Source organism: Apodemus sylvaticus, chromosome 19 (genome assembly GCF_947179515.1).
Source record: "Apodemus sylvaticus chromosome 19, mApoSyl1.1, whole genome shotgun sequence".
Lineage (NCBI taxonomy): Eukaryota > Metazoa > Chordata > Mammalia > Rodentia > Muridae > Apodemus > Apodemus sylvaticus.
The window spans coordinates 28,457,591-28,475,474 of NC_067490.1; the positions used below are offsets into that span (position 1 = coordinate 28,457,591).

Consider the following 17,884-nt stretch of genomic DNA (forward strand, 5'->3'; position numbering starts at 1 on the left):
TCCCTCCCCACCCCACAAAAAAGAGTGTACCAAGGAAAAAAACATCAAGTAAAGTGCTTGGGAAATGAGACTAATTATAAGCTTTTCACTTAAAACTATTGTCTACATTTTCTTTTTAAAGTAAAAATATAAAGACTCTCTAAAACACAACATCATACAGAAGGAAAAAAAAACTAACTTAAAGAATCAAAACACAATGTTTTTGTTTTAAACTGTTTCTCCCAAATGGAACCTTATCTTAGACAATGCTAAAATTTAATCACTTAAAATTTTAATTTTCCCATAAGTCCAAAAAAGCTAAAAATCACTATTATAATAAAATAAAAATAAACTGGCCCTGCCTAAATTCTGCTAAGTATGTACTTAAAACAATTTATATTCTAAAAACTTTTTTGTATTTTTTTCTTATTTTTATATTCTGTATGGTATATGGTGTTTTGTATGCATCAATGAATGTTTACCACACGCATGCCTAGTGCACATAGAGGCCAGAAGAGATGTCAGATCCCCTGGAACTCGAGTTTCAAACAGTTGTGAGCCACCATGTGGGTGCTTGGAATTGAGCCTGGGTCCTTTGAAAGCTCATCTCTTAACTGTGGAGCCATCTCTCTAACCCCTTACACATTTCTTTCTTTCTAAGGACTGGATCTCGCTATGTTACTATTCAGGCTAACCTTGAATTTCTGGGCTCAGGAATCCCCCTGCTTCACCCCCTTGAGCAGCAGCAAGTACTGACACATGCCACTGAGCCCAGCCTAATTCATAGTAATTATTTTTGTCATTGCTGCTTTGCTTTTTGAGACAGGTCTTATTGTATTGTGCAGTCCAGATTGGCCTTTAACTTGTGATCTCCCTGCCTCTACTCCCAGTGCTGGAATCATGTGTGTGCAACTATGCGAACTTACAGCAAATCTTTACACCCTGTGTAGAATATGAATTTTAAAACAGAAACATGAGCCATGTGGGCTGGTGCCAAGGACCAGCCTCGGCTTGGAGAGGGGTTTCTGAGGAAGGGGTGCTTGGGAACGCCAACGAACAACTCTAAGTCAGTAATGGGTACTAGCTGACAGCTCTGCATTCTGCTCACAATGGCTCTGCAGACAGCTCTGCAGGTAGCTCTTAGCTATGCACTCTGCTCGGGATAGCTCTCCGCTTCAGACAGCTCTCATGCTAGAAAAAATTCTAAAGCTCTCTGGATAGCTCACGTGTTTTCCAGTCAAAGTCAGAAAAGCTTCTAGAAAAAAGTCTAAAAGAGCTGTGTTAGGTCAAGTAATTCTTGAGTTTTCTGACCAAAGTTCCCTGAATCTCTTTATCTCCTTCCTTAGTATCTTTCTGAAAAGCTGGCTCACAGTGCAGCTGCCTCTGTTCTTTTAGGTCTGTGAAGCCCCTCATATAGTTCATATTGCATCCTTATATTTTGCATAGTTGAGAAATCCTATATTTTTGGACTCATGTTTTCAGAGTTCTTTCCCACAGCCTTAAGGGCTGCCAGAAGGTCTCAGTATTTACCATTTTTTGCTCAGAACACTGGACACACCTTTGCCTCCTAGACTGTTTCTAATTTTCATGGAGTCACTAACCTTGGCAGGGAGAGCATTCCCCAAAAAAGGAACATAAAAATATGCACATTATTATACAAACAAGCCTCATGCCTAGGAACTATCAACACTAGTGGAGACCCATGCCCTGCTAGCTCTGCTCCAGGGATGGGAATGTGTAATCAGTTCCTTCTGCATGGCCATACAGGACTCAGCAGGGTAGTGCATGCCTTTAATCCCAGCACGTAACAGGTAGAGCAGGCCAATCTCAGTGTGTTTCAGGCCAGCCAGGGCTACACAGTAAGACTGTCTCAAAATCTAATACATTAACACTGAGGTATTCATTTAACAGAATACAAATTCTCAGGTCAGGATTAACTACAAACCTGAGTCACTAAAATTGACATTCAAGAAAAACCACACGGTTTTTATAGTAGATCACTAATCATCCTTGTCACTATAAGTCTACAACGGAATCCCATGAGTAGAACTGGAAAACTGCTATAGCAGGTGGCTTATTGGAGAGATTATGAAAGATATTAGCAGGATCTCTACATCCTCATCCATCCATAGTCTTCCACACTGTGATGGTTAATCGTGACTGTCAGCATCATTAGATTACAAAGTAGCTCTTAAAGGATGGCTTTGGGTGTGTCTGTGAGGTGTTTTCAGAGAAGACAGACCTGAATGTGGTGGGCAGCACCTACACAGGCTCGGGTAGGAGGAAGATTTCTAACTCCTCCTTCCTATGCCTCTGTTCCCTAATTGCTGTTTGAGCTGCTCAGGTAGAATGAAATGGAACCAGAACATCTGAACTGTGAGACGAGATGGAGTAATTATTTTCCCCAAGAAGTTTTTGTTAACTTACTTTGTCACAGTAATGAAAAAGCTAACTAGGGACTAAGGAGATGGTTCAGGTGGTAAAGTGTTTACCACACAAGGATGGAAACTGAGTTCAGATCCCTACCACCACCACCAATAGTAGCGTTTGTCTGTAATTCTAGAGCTGGAAGGTAGAAATAGGAAGATTCCTGAAACTTGGTGGCCAATTAGCCGTGTGGGATTCAATACAGAGAGCTTTCTCAAAAAATAAGAGTAATAGAGAAAGGCATCTGACGTGAACCTTTGGTGTCTATGGGCATGCACATGTGCATCTGCAAACATAAACATGTACATATACCTGGTACCCAAGCTGACACACCCAGGAGGAAGCCTTGTTTGCCCATGTCACTGCTTTAGACCCTTTCCTGGCTTTCATTCCCCGTCTATGCTTTAGTGCGAGAGAGGACACATCTGGATGGAGGCAGAATAAGTAAGGAAGATATACTTACCTTTTGATTTGCTCTAGCTTGTCCTCTTCTGCTTTAATATAATCTTTTAGTGATGTCACCAGGTCTTTCTCATTATGGATCAAGTCAGTCATCTGACCTGCATGGGAATAGGAAGGTTATTAAATATTCATCAATATCAATCTTTTAGAATTCATTAGGAAGGTTTTATTCTGTAGGAGGATTTAATTGGAATGGAACAGGTATGTTGTAAAGGATCATTTTTCTTCCTTCCTTCCTTTCTTCTTTCCTTCCTTCCTTCCTTTTTCCCCCCACCAGACAAACCAAAAATAAACCCAAATAAAATTCTAATGAGTTTGGTTCTAGTTTTTAGAACTAATACATTTTACAAACTTGGACAATGTTGGAAAATGGTATTTTCATTTGCAAACTAAATTAATAGACAACAGTACTTTATTAGAATTAATGTTTCTTCTTTTCTGCCTCTGCTCTTATAGCTCATCTTTAGTTTTCAAGACAAACTGGGCTCAAATTTTTAATCAATTTAAAAAAATCCACACTTGAAAAATTGCAAAAGTTTTAAAATTTTATTTTTAACAAATAAGATAGCTCCCGCACCTCACTTGAGCAGCATGCTAGAGGGGGCCCTGCAAGCCTAGGTGTAGGTGAGCTGGCCTGAGGGCACGAGCCAGAGCGCGGGCTCTGCCCTTCAACAGTCACAGCATTGCGCAAACTAGCCAGAGCAATGCTGGGCAGACTAGCTCAACTACCATGCAAGTCAAGATCCAGGGCTTTGAGTTGGTCCACCCTAACATCTACCCCATCTATGCTCAGCAAGGGGCTAGTCCAACAGATCCAAAGCTGCAGGATCTTCACGATCCCTCAACAACAGTCTACCTAAGAGGAGTCCTGGTGAGGACCCAGTATCGATAGCGTAGCAGAGGCAAGAAGACTCAAATCAGACCAATGATATAGCGTTGGCTGTCCTGGAACTCACTCTGTAGACCAAGCTGTCTTTGAACTCACAAAGATATACCTCCTCTGCCCTAAATTCTGGGACAAAAAGAGTGCACCAGCACTGCCTAGCTTCAACACACTATTTTTATAATACTTTTTAAAATGATGGTATGTAAAAATAACATGTTTACAATAAAGGAAAATCATACTAGAAAGTAATGTACAGAGCAATTATATATCTATGCATTAAAATTATATATACATATATATATGCATTGATTATGTATAAAGATTAGTCACTAATATTCTTTTTTGCTTTTTGTTTCTGACAAAAACAATGACTATGTAGACTTGGCTGGCCTGGACCTCAGTATGTAGACCAGGCTTGACCTCAAACTCAGAGAGCTCTGTATACCTCTCCTCCAGTCCTGGGATTAAAGTCATACATAGCTGGGTGCTGCCATACTCAACTATCACTAACTTTTTAGTATGTTTTTCTATATTTTTCTAAGTTTCTAAGCATAATACATATCACTTTTATAATCAGGAAAAATTAATTTAAAGAAAACCAAGGCAGATAATACTATAACTACTACCACACTGCACTCGTGTAGAGTACTCAGTAAACTATTACTTTTTAAAAAAAGATTTATTTATTTCATTTATATGAGTACAATGTCACTGTCTTCAGACACCAGAAGAGGGCACTAGACCCCATTACAGATGGTTGTGAGCCACCATGTGGTTGCTGGGAATTGAACTCAGGACCTCTGGAAGAGCAGCCAGTGCTCTTAACTGCTGAGCCACCTCTCTAGCCCAAACTATTACTTTTTTTTAAAGAACAAAGAAAGGCAGACAGACATCAAGGATTTTTTTATTTTTTAAATGGCCCTTTAGATAGGCAGGGAGTAAACCAAGTTTAGCCTTCAAGAACATTGTGCATTTGTTTTTACCGATTTGAAATACAAAAGCATGCAATTTTTAAAATGTAAAACCTAGTAAGTTACAAGTGGCTAAGACTTACCAATTGAAGTAAAAAAGCCCGGATGGGCTAAAGACTGAGGAAGTAGAATCCCCAACATTACAACACCCCAGATCATCTTGGAGCACTCTACAGGTTCACACACCTACAAGAACAGCAACAGTTAGTTCCCAGGCTGCCCCGGAAGTGATGTTAATTTCTATAAATCAATGTAATAACTAATTTATAATTTTCTGTAGTGTGGAGCATCTAAACTTACTCAACCCATTTGTTCTCTGTTATCTCAAATAAAGTGACTAAACAGTTGTGGCTTTAAAAAAAAAGTATTTCTTTTTATTATTCCTAATTGTGTGTATGTGTGTGCAGTGATGAACACATGAGTATGGGGATCCTCAGAGGGCAGACGCATCAGATGCCCTACAGCTGGAATTATCAGCAGCTGAGAGCCACGAGATACGGCGCTGAGACTAGAGCTCAGGTCCTCTGGAAGAGCAGAAAGTATTGACAGTGGAGCCATCTCTCAAATCCTGATGTGGCTTTTTATACAGTCTGAAAACGTCTTCCCTTTGTCTAGCTCTAAAACATGGATGCCTCACAAAGATATACTTTAGAGATCACCAATATGCTTTAAAGATGTTAGAAATGGATTAAAAGACAAAATTCAGAGCTTTTTAATCCTTAAAATTTCTAACTTAACCCATCTTTCCCAAAAATTTGAGGTTGTGGAGGTGATAAAAATTGGAGGTAACTGATTATTTCATAACTCTGTGAAAGCGCTGAATGATGGATGATGAAAGAGATGGCTGTATTGGCATATTAATTAACAATGGATGAAGCTGTGCTATCTTTTGTCTGAGACAGGAAACATATATCCAGGCAGGCCTTGAGCTTACTACACAGCCAAGGCTAACCTTGGACTTCTGCTCCTACTGACAGCTGGGATTACAGGTATGTGCCACCATGCCCTGTTTAGGGAGCGGTGAAGACGAAACCCAGAGCATGATAAGCCAGTACTGTGTCGCTTCAGCAATACCCACAACTATAATGCTATTTAAATTGTGGAGAATACCAAGAGAATTAAGAGCCCTGGACATTTAAACTAGTAATTTCTCTTGAAGATATAGTTTTGAGGGCTAGCTTTGAAGGAGGAAGGTTTTGCTACTATTTTATTTTGTTTCGTTTTTCTTGTTAGGAAGGGGGGTAAGCGAGTACTTTTTCTCTTCTGTGTTCTATGTTGGAAAAATAAAATATAAAAAGGCCAGGCAGTGATGGTGCACGCCTTTAATCTCAGCACTCTGGAGACAGAGGCAGGCGGATTTCTGAGTTCAAGGCCAGCTTGGTCTACAAAGTGAGTTCCAGGACAGCCAGAGCTATTCAGAGAAGCTCTGTCTCAAAAAACAAAAACAAAAAACAAAACAAAACAAAAAACAAAAGAAAAAAATTAAGCTGCCCAAGCCCTGTGTACACAGCTATGACTACCTCCCCCCAGGTTCAACCTGGTAGCAAAGCTCTTCTTGATAATTTTGGTTTTCTTTTTCTATTCTGGTGTGTGAGATGCATATTGAGGTTGGTGTCTGAATCTCCCTAATCACTCATCTACATTACTGAGAGGCAGGGTCTCTCATCCACACCCAGAGCTCACTTGTATGGCTAGTGGGCCCTGTAGCCAGCTTGCTCTGGGGATCAGGTCTTTGCCATCTAAGGCGGGGATTACAGGCAGCTGCCTGTCTACCCACTTGACTTAATACCTGCATTCTGGGGGGACTGAACTCTGGTCTTCACAGTCTGTTAACCACAGAGCCTCACTACCCCTGCCTCCTTTTTCCACTGCCCCATACAGTCTTTTCCAGGGAGGACTATTCATGATAATGAGGGTACTGAGTAACTACTGAAAGGCTCCACCTTGCTTTACATACTAACTGCCCTTACATTCTTCCTTCTACCCTAACAAAAACATGGGCTTTCTCATTGCGGTACAAGAGTATGTTACTACTGCTGGCCTCAGAAGCAGGTCTGTCCTGCTGTACTTCTCTGATCTTTCCCATGTGGATCTATCTAAACCAACAGGCTTCAACAAAGGCCAAACTGAAATCCCCTAAAGCCGAAAAGGACCTTCATCTTCTACCTTAAGTTGAATCTCAATGAAAAAGATCACCACAATAAAATGGCATTTTAGAAGAACTCCTGTATCTGCCCCCTCAAGTTTGCTTCAAATTTCCAGATACTTCTAGAACCACACAGTAGTGAAACATAGTTTTCTTGGCTGCCTTACAGTGATCTGGGGAAAGCTTCTAGAATGTAGCAGATGCAAGCACTTCCTCTCTTGGGAGCCTGCCAAAGCACAAAGCTTTTCAAAACACCAGGCTGTTTGAAGAGTCTAGAATTCTCTCAGGGTTTAATCAGATTTCTGCCATAATTTTCTTAGTGAGTAAATGCTATTTCCAGAAAAAAAATTACACATGCTTTCAATATGTTAATAGAAGGCTAGTTACAAGTATTATGTAAATTTTAACTTTTATGATAAAGCTTCGATCTGTCAGATAAGAACATTTTTATTACTAAAATATATTGTTATTAAAGATTCTCTTACCTGTGATTGTCTTTAAATCTCACAATAAACCAAGAATCATTAGCTTACAGAAATAACTAAAAAGCAGCTTCAAAGTGGTATTTTTCTTCCAGTAACTGTTTCTTTTTAAAACTTTTTTCCTTTTTGTTTTAGATTTATGTATATGTACAAATGTTTTGCCTGCATGTATGTATGTATGTATGTATGCACCACATGCACACTTGGTACCCTCAGAAGCCAGAAGAGGGTACTGGAATCCTTAAAAATGGATTTACAGGTGATTCTGATCTACCATGTGGGTGCTGGAAATTGAACCCAAGTCCCCTACAGGAGCAGTGAGTTTGTTAAGCTGGTGAGTCATCTCTCCAACCTCATTCCCATTTATGTATATGGGCCCCAGGCCTGCTTGCCTGTGCACCACCTGTGCTCAGTGCGTGCAGAGGCCAGAAGAGGCATCGGATCACCTGAAACTAGAATGTACAGCTGGGACTCAAACCCCCGTGCCTCTGGAAGCCTAACAGTGCTCTTAACTTCTGAGCTAGGTCTCCAGCCCTGAAAACTATACTTTAATAACTATAAAGCCTCAAAGCTCTATTAATATGAATGTCTGCTTCTTCAAAAATAAATTTTACAAAGTTCTAATAGCCATAGCCAAAAGAGTATAACAAAATAAACTATAAGGTCTCTCCATAACCAAAACAGTACAACAAAACAAAACAAAGCTGTGAATTTATAAGCTTAAAAATAAGAATACAGGCAGCTGTGTAACGCGGCACTGGCCAACTAACCTAATAAGCTGAAGGCACCTGCACGAATGCATGCACACATGTGGGGCTCTCTCTCTCTCTCTCTCTCTCTTACACACACACACACACACACACACACACACTTCAGTGCATGCAGTGCATGAAAAAAGTTCAAACTTGCACATTTGCAATCTAAGCATGTAGGAGGTTGAGGCAGAAGAATCAGCAGTTCAAAGCCAGCCTGTGTTATAAATAGTGAGAAAGTGTCTCTAGCAAAACAAAAGGAAAAAAATAACATAATGTAGTTGTAACAATGTGAGAAAATGTGCAGAAAATTCATGAATATATAGAAATAAGCTTTCTCTCCCACTTCTGCACTTTGTGTTATTTTATGTCCGAATGACATGCTGGACATGTGTGGAGGTCAGAGGGCAACTGTACAATCAGTTCTCTCTGTCAGCCTTCGCGTGTATCCTGGGGTGCGAACTCAGGTCCTCAGGGCTGGGTGGCAAGGCCATCTTGTCATCTATCATCTATGTGTTTTCTGGATGTCTTATGTCTCCCATATCAGAACCATCGAAAGGTCTGGAATAAACAGGTATTTTGCACACATTCCCAGGTGCTGCTGATGGTGCTGGTCTGATGACAAGACTTTAAGAGCCACTGGATACAGAAAAACATTGAAATCACAAAAACAGAACTCTCTCTTTAAAAGGAATGGGCTTTACTGCCCGGTAGTGGTGGCGCATGACTTTAATCCCAGCACTTGGCAGGCAGAGGCAGGCGGATTTCTGAGTTCGAGGCCAGCCTGGTCTACAGAGTAGTTCCCGGACAGCCAGGGCTATACAGAGAAAGACTGTCTTGAAAACCAAAAAAATAAAAAATAAAAAAAATAAATAAAAAAAATTTTTAAAAAAGAGTAACTTCAATTTTTCTTTTGGAAAAAGACTCACTCTACTGAATGGTTCCTCTAATCTGTTTTAATACTATGACCACACTCACTGAACAACCTAAGTAGCAATGTTAAGAGGGAGACATAGCTTTATTAATCACTTGTTTTTTTTTTTTTTTAAGATTTACTTATTTATTATCTGTAAGTACACTGTAGCTGTCTTCAGACACTCCAGAAGAGGGAGTCAGATCTTGCTGCAGATGGCTGTAAGCCACCATGTGGTTGCTGGGATTTGAACTCAGGACCTTTGGAAGAGTCACTTGTTTTAACATAATGATTTTCTTAATTATAATGTCCTACTTCCATTTATCTCTTCCCTCTTCAAAATCTACAAAGCAAATACTATAGTGTAGTTAGGAATCAAGCTTCCTAAGAGATAAGACAGCATCAAAGAAAAGCGAGACATACATGTCTGCTGCTCCCAAGTCTCCAAGCATGCAACAGTATTTCAACTGAATGTAATCACTAAAAATTAATAAATTAATCTTTTATTTACATGGGGTTTGAGTAGAGTCCAGGCTGGCCTTGAATTCCCAGAGATACGGAATATAATCACTTTTTTAAAAAACCAAAAAAAAAAACAAAAAAAACCAAGTCTCAGGATTCCTGAGAGGCTTGCAGAGCTGGGAGAAGAGATGAGGGAAGGAGGAGAAACAGAAAAAGTAGACCAAGAAAATTCACAGATGCCAAGATAAACGTGGTGCTGCAGCAATAGGAATAAGTTATTGAAAAGAATTTGAGCCTGGGGTGGCAGTGCAGACCCGCAATCCCAGTACTTAGGAGGCTGAAGCAGGAACATGGTAAACGATTTTGAAATAGTTCTACTACCACACTATAAGCATTTACTATATTATCAGCACTCACTGAATTCCAAGTACAAGTTATTTAATGGATTACTACAACGGGGTATCTGGCAGAAACTTTATTACCCTTTTAGCCTCATATTTTTCTTCTAAAAAAGTTGCAACATTTTAAGACAACGCCTCCTACCCAGACACATCATCCAGATCTTAACAGAGATGAAAGAATGCTCGATAGTCTAATTTAAACTTTGTCTGACATTAAAAATTTTCCACAAGTTTCTTCTCTCCGTGCCTCCCATTCCCGCTTTAACCCTTTTAGAAAGTTCTAGCAGATCTCATCCTAACTGCCAGTTTGTGTTCACCTTTAATCTTGTGATGGTTTTCACAATCAACACAAACTCCGGTTCCTAGTGAAGGCTACTACAAAGTGCTGCGTAACTGGACTTGGCTTTTCAATCAAAATAGGACATGTTTTCCAAAACAACCAAGCAATTCCTGAAGGAACTAGTTTACATTCCTCATCTTTCCTGTAGGCCTTCAAACCACTGTTTGTCTTCACTTTATTCCATAGTTTCATCACGTTTCTGATGGACAATTCTTTAATACTATGATCAAATTTTTAATAAAAAACTAAGAATCACTATTAAATGGCATTGCTCTTTATTTTTGGACTGTATATTTTATTTTAGAGACAGAGTAAACAAAGATTAGCAACAACAAATTAGTGATTAAAACTTTACTGATTTCCATTTATTAAAAGTTATTCCCTCTCCAGAGACCTTATAAAAGCACCTTCTTCCAACAAGCTGTTTATAGAGTCCATTTCTGTAATTATGGTGGACATACATTAAAAAATTCACTATTGCTGGGCAGTGTTGGCACACACCTTTAATCCCAGTACAGGGGAGGCTGAGCCAGGCAGATCTCTTAAGTTTGAGGTCAACCAAAACCCAAAAATTGTCCTATGGGGTTTGGGAACATATTGGCAAAACACATACAAAATAAAGTTAAAAATTTTTAAAACTTCAAAAATACCCTCTTTATGTGACCTTCCACATACATGCTATGGTACATGCACACATTATGACACATTACAGCACTGCCCCCCCCCAATAAAGTTAATAATATTTTTCTCAAGTTTTTAACGTTACTATAGTGTCATGAGGAATCATGATGTTCTAAGCACAAGTGTAGTGATGCTGGGAATTCAGACATACAAAGAAAAGCCATAAAGTACTTCCCTGTAAGAAAAAAGCCGAAATGTTCAGTAAGATATTTTAAGAGATAATAAACACTACTTTTATCATGATATACTACAATTTTTCTGCTTAGTTATTGGTATTAATCTTTTATTGTGCCTAAATTACAAACTAAGCTTTATCTCAGTATGTACATTTATTGAAAAACACAGTCCATTGCCTGAGGTTTCTGATACCCACTGGGAATCTTTGAAGGCACCTGTGGACAGCAGGGGACAACTACATAATTGCTCTTCTAGTTGATACACCACACAGTACTTAATGCTTTCTTCTCCTGATGTGTTTTTATTCTATGTGCATGAGTGTTTTGTTGGTGTATAATAGGCATGGAGTGCATTCGGCGAGGGCCCTGGATCCAGATGGTTTTGAGAGTTTATGTGGTGCTGTCAGCCAAACCTGGGTCCTCTGACAGAGCAGCCGGGGCACCCAACAGTTAAGCATCTCTTCAGCCCCAGGCTCAATGCTTTTTTTAAAAAAAATGACTTATAGTTATCAACTGTATATTTTAGGTTCTTTGTGATAGTCCAAAGGAAAAATATTGACTACATGTTGGAAATACCTAAAGAGAGGTTTAATACACTGTATACCTGAGAGACAAATTGCTGTTATGTATCTCATAAGGCTCAAATATCATTCTCATTACAAAAGGTTATGTATTCTCTTATCTCTGGCCATAACCGATTCCATTAGAAGATGGGCAAATTAGTAGAGAGCAGAAACACTTTCTATCTTAATAAACAGGTTACATCTTCAAAGTCACCTCCAATGTACACTTCACCAAACTTTCATCTCTCCCAAGGCCATCCTACAGAAAGTGCCTCTGGGTGTTTTGTCTCACTTGAAGTATGCTCTCACTATGCAGTCCAGACTGGCCTTAAACTTGACACTCCCCCAAGCCCCCTCCCCGTCTGTCTCTGGAGTGCTGGGATTAATTGTCTTCAATTCCCCTTTTCCTGACACTGGCCTAACTCATCTCTTTCTAGCTTTCAGTTTCCTCTTTTCCAATGCCGGTTCTCAAGAGGAGAAAAAGGCACAGCAATGTAAGACCACATGTATTAGGGCTGGAGAGATGGTGCTGCACTTCAGAGCGTGTGTGGCTCTTACAGAAGACCAGAGTTTGCTTCCCAGCATTCACATGGTGGCTGACAACCCTCTGCATGTCCATTATCAAGGCTTCGGACCGCGCTTTATTGGCCACTGAAGGGACAACACACAAAGATGCAGGGAAAACACCCATACACACATAATTATAAAAATAATAAATCTTTTAAGATTATATATTGTAGAATAAAAGGAAATGAACTCAGTTTCAAAAGAGATGTGGATGATTCCAAATATGTAGTTTCATTCAGAACTTACTCACACTTAATATGGAATAAATTAACCGCATCATGCTGGCAGATAACGTAAGTTTCATGTCCCTTCCAGATTCATGAACTAAACAAAACTCTTATCTTGACCTATTACCTAGTCTTGTGTATTTTGTTATAACAATAGAAAAATAATCAATACAAGGCTGGGCATGGTGGCATCCACCTTTAACCCCAGCATTTGGGAGGCAGACACAGACAGATCTTTCTTGTTTGAGGGACGTTCCAGGACAACCAGGTTAAAACAGTGAGAAACCCCCCTCCCCGAAACTAAATTAATTTTAGATATGAAAAGAAAGCCAGTTAAAATTAACTGCAACCATCCAAGTAAATGAAACAACCACTGAATTGTAGTCTTCCCTTTATACTATAACAGCTCAAATATACAATAACAGATTTACTATTACTGATTATTAATACTGATTTAATATTACAGAGAAAACTGCAAACCACCAAAACATGAACACATTTATAAAAACAGGAAGCAGAAGAAATCTGAGGCAGGATCCATTCTGCTGTTATGTAAGAAGCATGAATCTTTGTACTGTATTTTTAGCCAACACCCAGCCAAATATACCAACAGTCATCCTGAGCATCCAAAGGATAAGGAACTTATTGAATCTGCTTCGAAATTCCTACGGTACCTTAAGTGAGAACTGTTTCTAATTTCTTGGGTTTTTACTCAGGCATAATATCTCTTTGGCTAAGGAAAAACTAATGACAGAATTGCTTCAAATTAGATAAAAATTTATGTAAAAATTATATGAGAACATTGCACTGAATAAAACACTGATTTCAAATATATAAATACCTATTTTATTTGGCTTCTCATATATTCATATATTTAAACATACATGATTTAATTGTACAAAATGATTTAATTGTAAGATTTAAGATCTCACCACAAGACAGACAATAAACATTAACATCAAGGACCATTCCATTTGTTTTGCTTCTTTTCATGCTTTTTTACCTTCAGTGTTACAATGTTGAGGGGAGAGGAGAGACAAGATATGATATACTATAACTGACTCACAACACAGTAGTTCAACAAGTCCTAAGAACCTATTTTGTTAGCAACACTTTCAGCAATAGCTTACAAGGGCTATTACTCTACTTCATACTTGAATGAAATTGATATATATGATCTCTTCAGCTTTCTGAAATAGCCAAGAAAGTCTGCCTCAAGAAGCCTACATATCCTTAAATTTTTTTAGGGATTCTTATAACAGAGCTCATGAGTGGGGACATAAGTGTTATATAAATTATATAGAAATACATGTATTTGTATTGTTTGATTTGGGCCCTCACTTTGCTGTAGACTTTCAAGAGATTTCATAGCCTCAAAAATTAGACTGAAAACATTCTGGATATCACAAATTAATCTAAAAACAATTAATTACATCCAGGCTAGTCATTTATTAAAAACAAAGCATTCCTCCCACAGAAATTAAGGTTCACCAAGTTTATTGCTGTCTCCATTCTTACTACATCCCTGGCATCAAAGCAAATGCTTGAAATTAAGTGCTCCACGAAAAACACTGCTTGTCAGTCTATAACTCACTCTACAGTAACAGAAAGGCAGTGTCTCCTCCTCCTCATCCTCCTCTTCTTCTTCCTCCTCTTCCTCTTCCTCCTTCTTCTTCTTGATTTTTTTGTTTCGCTATTGTTGGTTTTTTTTTGTTTTTTGTTTTTTTTTTTTTGAGATTGAGTTTCTCTATGTAGCCCTAACTGAACTCACTCTATAAACCAGGCTGGCCTCAAACTCAGAGATCGACTCTGTAGACCAGGCTGGCCTCGGAATCACAGAGATCCGATTGCCTCTGCCTCCCAAGTCCCAGGATTAAAAGCATACACCACCAGCAGCAGCTATAAGGTTACAATTACAAATTGTACCTAGTTTTCACCTATTTTACTAGCTGAGTTACAAAGTAAAAAATACCCAATCCTACTAAAGTCTCAGCTTTATTTCAAAATAGAACTCATTTCAGTATAACAATAGAAGCAGCTTTATTCACCTAAAAGAGAAATAGTAGACCTTTTCTTAGTCTGTAAATCCAAAAAGCATCTGCCCTCAGGAAAACATTAGGCACAATATTCCAAAATCAAACAGTCATGACCTTTTAAAGCAAGGAACAAAAATCTACACTTCCTACAAAAGGCAAAGGTAAAACTTCCAATTTATATTTAAGGTTCTCAAAAGACACTCGGGATCTAAAGTTAAAGAAAATCAGTAGCTGAGATGGAAAAAAGAAATCACTGCTACTCCGATTTCAAATCAAGGTAAAAATATTCAGAGCTTGTTCAGTTGCAGCTTCTACTTCCTGCTTAAGATCTCTTTTCTCCCTAGAAATAATCAAAAATAACCCTTTTGTGTATTTTTAAGTTTCATTTTCAATGTTCCTGCTATGCAGGAGTAATTTTTTTTAATGCGATTATTTTAGGAAAAGACTAGTCCATTCATAAGCTCCGTCTAAACCTGAGAAGGGAAATGCGTTTTCCCCCCCTCAACCTTAAAAAAAAAGTTGATGAAAGAACAGTGTTGCCACGTCTCCCCCCTCCCCCACTCACGTAGTGGCTATTCCATCCCTCCAGAGTGCATTCCAAGGAAAACTCCAAGAGCCAGAGCTCTCGAGTTAAGTCGAAACTGGCAGGTTCCTTTTAATTTAAAAAAAAAAAAATCATTTCCTAACAGAGGATCCAGAAGCTTCTCCATCCCTTTCTGTGGAGACTCTTCCCTATAAGTCACGGTGCAAAGTCCCCCCCCCCCCAAGAGTCCTCATTTTGGATGGTCAGCTTATGATGCTACCATCGAAAACCTGCCTTCATAACAAATTCCCACTCTTTAGGAGAAACAACCTCGTATTTAATCGTCCCATCCTTCCCCACACCAAGCATCCATCTGGGGCCAATCCCAAAATTCAGTTTACAATTCTCACACAACCATAGAAGGTTTGGCTTAAATGGACTGACTTTTCGAACCTGCAAGGGAGGGGGGAGGCGTAAGGGACGAAAAGGGACAAGGGGTCTGGGGGAGCCGAACCATAAGGAGGTGGGGAAGATTGGAAACCGGGAGAAGGATAGTGACAGACGCGTCCTTAAGTGATTCACAGGGATGAAGAGGAAGGAAGCCAGCTTCCCCAACTGCGTGAATGACAGCAACTTCTCTACTAAACTAGGCGCCTGGGGCTACGTCTACTTGCTGAGACAGCACCGCGAAGCTCATCAGACAAGTTCAGTCCAAACTTCTGAGTAGGTCCCACTTCCCAGCTTTACTTTCCAAAAGTGAAGAGGAAAAGAGAAGAAGAGAGATAAATGGAGCACCTCGGGCCCCGGCTGCAAGCTCCGCCAGCTTTCTCCACTGCCACATGCTAACCATCTGCGTCCGGGGCGGCCCAGACCCCCGCCCGTCCGCCCTCGCCTTGCCTCCGCTCAGTGGGGAGGACGAGGTACCGCTGCACAAGTCATCAGGGAGGCTGGCTGCCCGGGATGGAACATTCAAGAAGGTCCTAGTGCTGGGGCGGGGCACAAGCCGCCGCTGCCGCTCCAGCCAGAGGCAGGACAGGGGGTGGGACGGCGAGGGAAGCCGTGCGAGCGGCAGGGCGGCCTGGCTTCGGGGGTGTGGGGCCCGGTCCTCTCGGGGACGGCTGTTGGATAGTCTGAACCCCATTCCAGAGCGAGGGGACCCCAGCTGCCCGCGGGGACCCGGCATCCGTCCCCAAGATCGGAGGAGCGCCTCACCTGGATAGCGGGCCGGGAGGAGGGCGACAGCTCGGCTCTGATCGGTCCTGTCGCCAGCAGTCCCCACTAGCTAGATCCCTGTCGCCCTCAGCCTGCTCACGGCGCGACTGGGCAGCAGAGGGAGCCAGTCGACCCTTTTATAGTCCCCAGCCGCGCCGGCGCGCAGGGGACAGGGCGGCCTCAGCCCTCGCTACGTGCGCTCAGTCACACCAGCGCCCGCGCCACTGCGCAGGCGCGCGCCGCAGGCCTCCCACCCACCCGGGAGTCGCCCAGGCCCGGGGTGTTCCAAGCCCCGGCTGGCCCACGCGGGGACGCAGTGCGCTTGCGCAGAGCTCCTGCCACGCCACCGTTACCGTGGTTACCACGGGGCCTTTTTTTTTTTTTTTCTTCTTCCCGGGTTCCTGTAGAATTTAGCGCCTTCATTTCAGGGTCAGCGGCAGGTCTCAGAGCCCTCGAAGCCACCAGGAAGGACAGTTCTGCAAAATTAGGAGAGGCTTATGAGAGTATAGGAAATAAAGTGGAGTTGTGGAGTGGGAAATAGGACCGTGCGTCCGGGAGGCTGTCGTGGCTGGCTTGGCCCTTAGGGGGTTTTGCTTTAATAAGCGTCTTTTTACACTTTTGAACGGGATGATTTCCCACCCTCAGTTTATCGGTGGATAGATGGCATTTGAGTGTCATCTGAGGTTAAATCCTAACCCACTCTTTAAAGCTAGATTTTAACTTCCCTGTATCTTGGGTGCTACATAGGCAAAGAAGGAATACAATATTATCTGACTCCTAGGATTGCTGTGAGAAATGAGCTAATGAATGGAAAAGCACTTACTTAGCATATGCCAAGAATTCAGGAAGAATCTTTGAAACATATAATGGGGGTAGAAAGGGGTGTGCCAGGATGTTGGTTTTTGAGCATTTACCTGGCTTTGAAAAAGACCTTAGATTTTATTACCTAGACTCAGACAAACCAGCACAGAAACAAGCATCATCAACAGTTAAGTTTGGAGATGTTGGCACAACAGTTGAGATTTCAGTTCCCAGCACCATGCTGGGTCAGATGGCTCACAACATCCTGTAATCCCAGCTCTAGCCTATCCAATCTGATCCAGCAGCTCTGGGCTTCCAAGAGCATCAGTATTTAACCACACAAGACACATATGTATAGTTGAAATGAATAAAATTAAATCTTTTTTTTTAATGCTATTGAATAGCGCACTCTGTAAGGCACAAACTGTGTTGGAACTGAGTTGTGGTCTTAAAGAGAGCCTTTAGTTACTGGAAATCAGGACAATGGGAGAGATAATTTACTCCTTGTCAGTGAAAGAAAGACTTCTCTAACATTTGCTAATCATTTAAAACTGTAACGTTTTCCTTGTTTGCTCAAGTATGGAACTGATTGGCACTTATCTGGGACAGATAGACAAAGAGCTTCAGGCATCCGAAAGTAATTGTTTCTGTGGGTCTAGTCAGGGGCAGTAAAGCCAAAAATGTTTTTGTAGGAAGATTTTGATTCTTTTCTATAATGACAACGCAGTTGGATTTTCCAGAGACTACGGCTTCTTGCTCATGGTTTAAGTGCGGAACATATCCCGACCAGGCCGTTAGTAAGAGAATTTACAGAAAAAAAGAAGAAAATTCCAAAAACCATACATACATCCCACTAATACTCTTAAGATGTTTTTAT

At 40.7% G+C, this 17,884-nt stretch overlaps 1 protein-coding gene across 2 annotated transcripts in view; it reads right to left on the minus strand.

Moving 5' to 3' along the window:
• The window catches only part of P4ha1 (prolyl 4-hydroxylase subunit alpha 1), a 48,723-nt gene extending 32,320 nt beyond the window's left edge, over nt 1-16,403 (minus strand). For both annotated transcript variants that reach the window (XM_052163218.1, XM_052163219.1), the window contains exons 1-3: nt 16,207-16,403; nt 4,809-4,911; nt 2,870-2,966 (exon numbers count right to left, since the gene is read on the minus strand). In XM_052163218.1, coding sequence (XP_052019178.1) covers nt 2,870-2,966; nt 4,809-4,884 — 173 coding nt within the window. In that variant the 5' untranslated portion in view covers nt 4,885-4,911; nt 16,207-16,403. The remainder of the gene's footprint in view (nt 1-2,869; nt 2,967-4,808; nt 4,912-16,206) is intronic.
• Between the last annotated feature and the right edge of the window lie 1,481 nt (nt 16,404-17,884).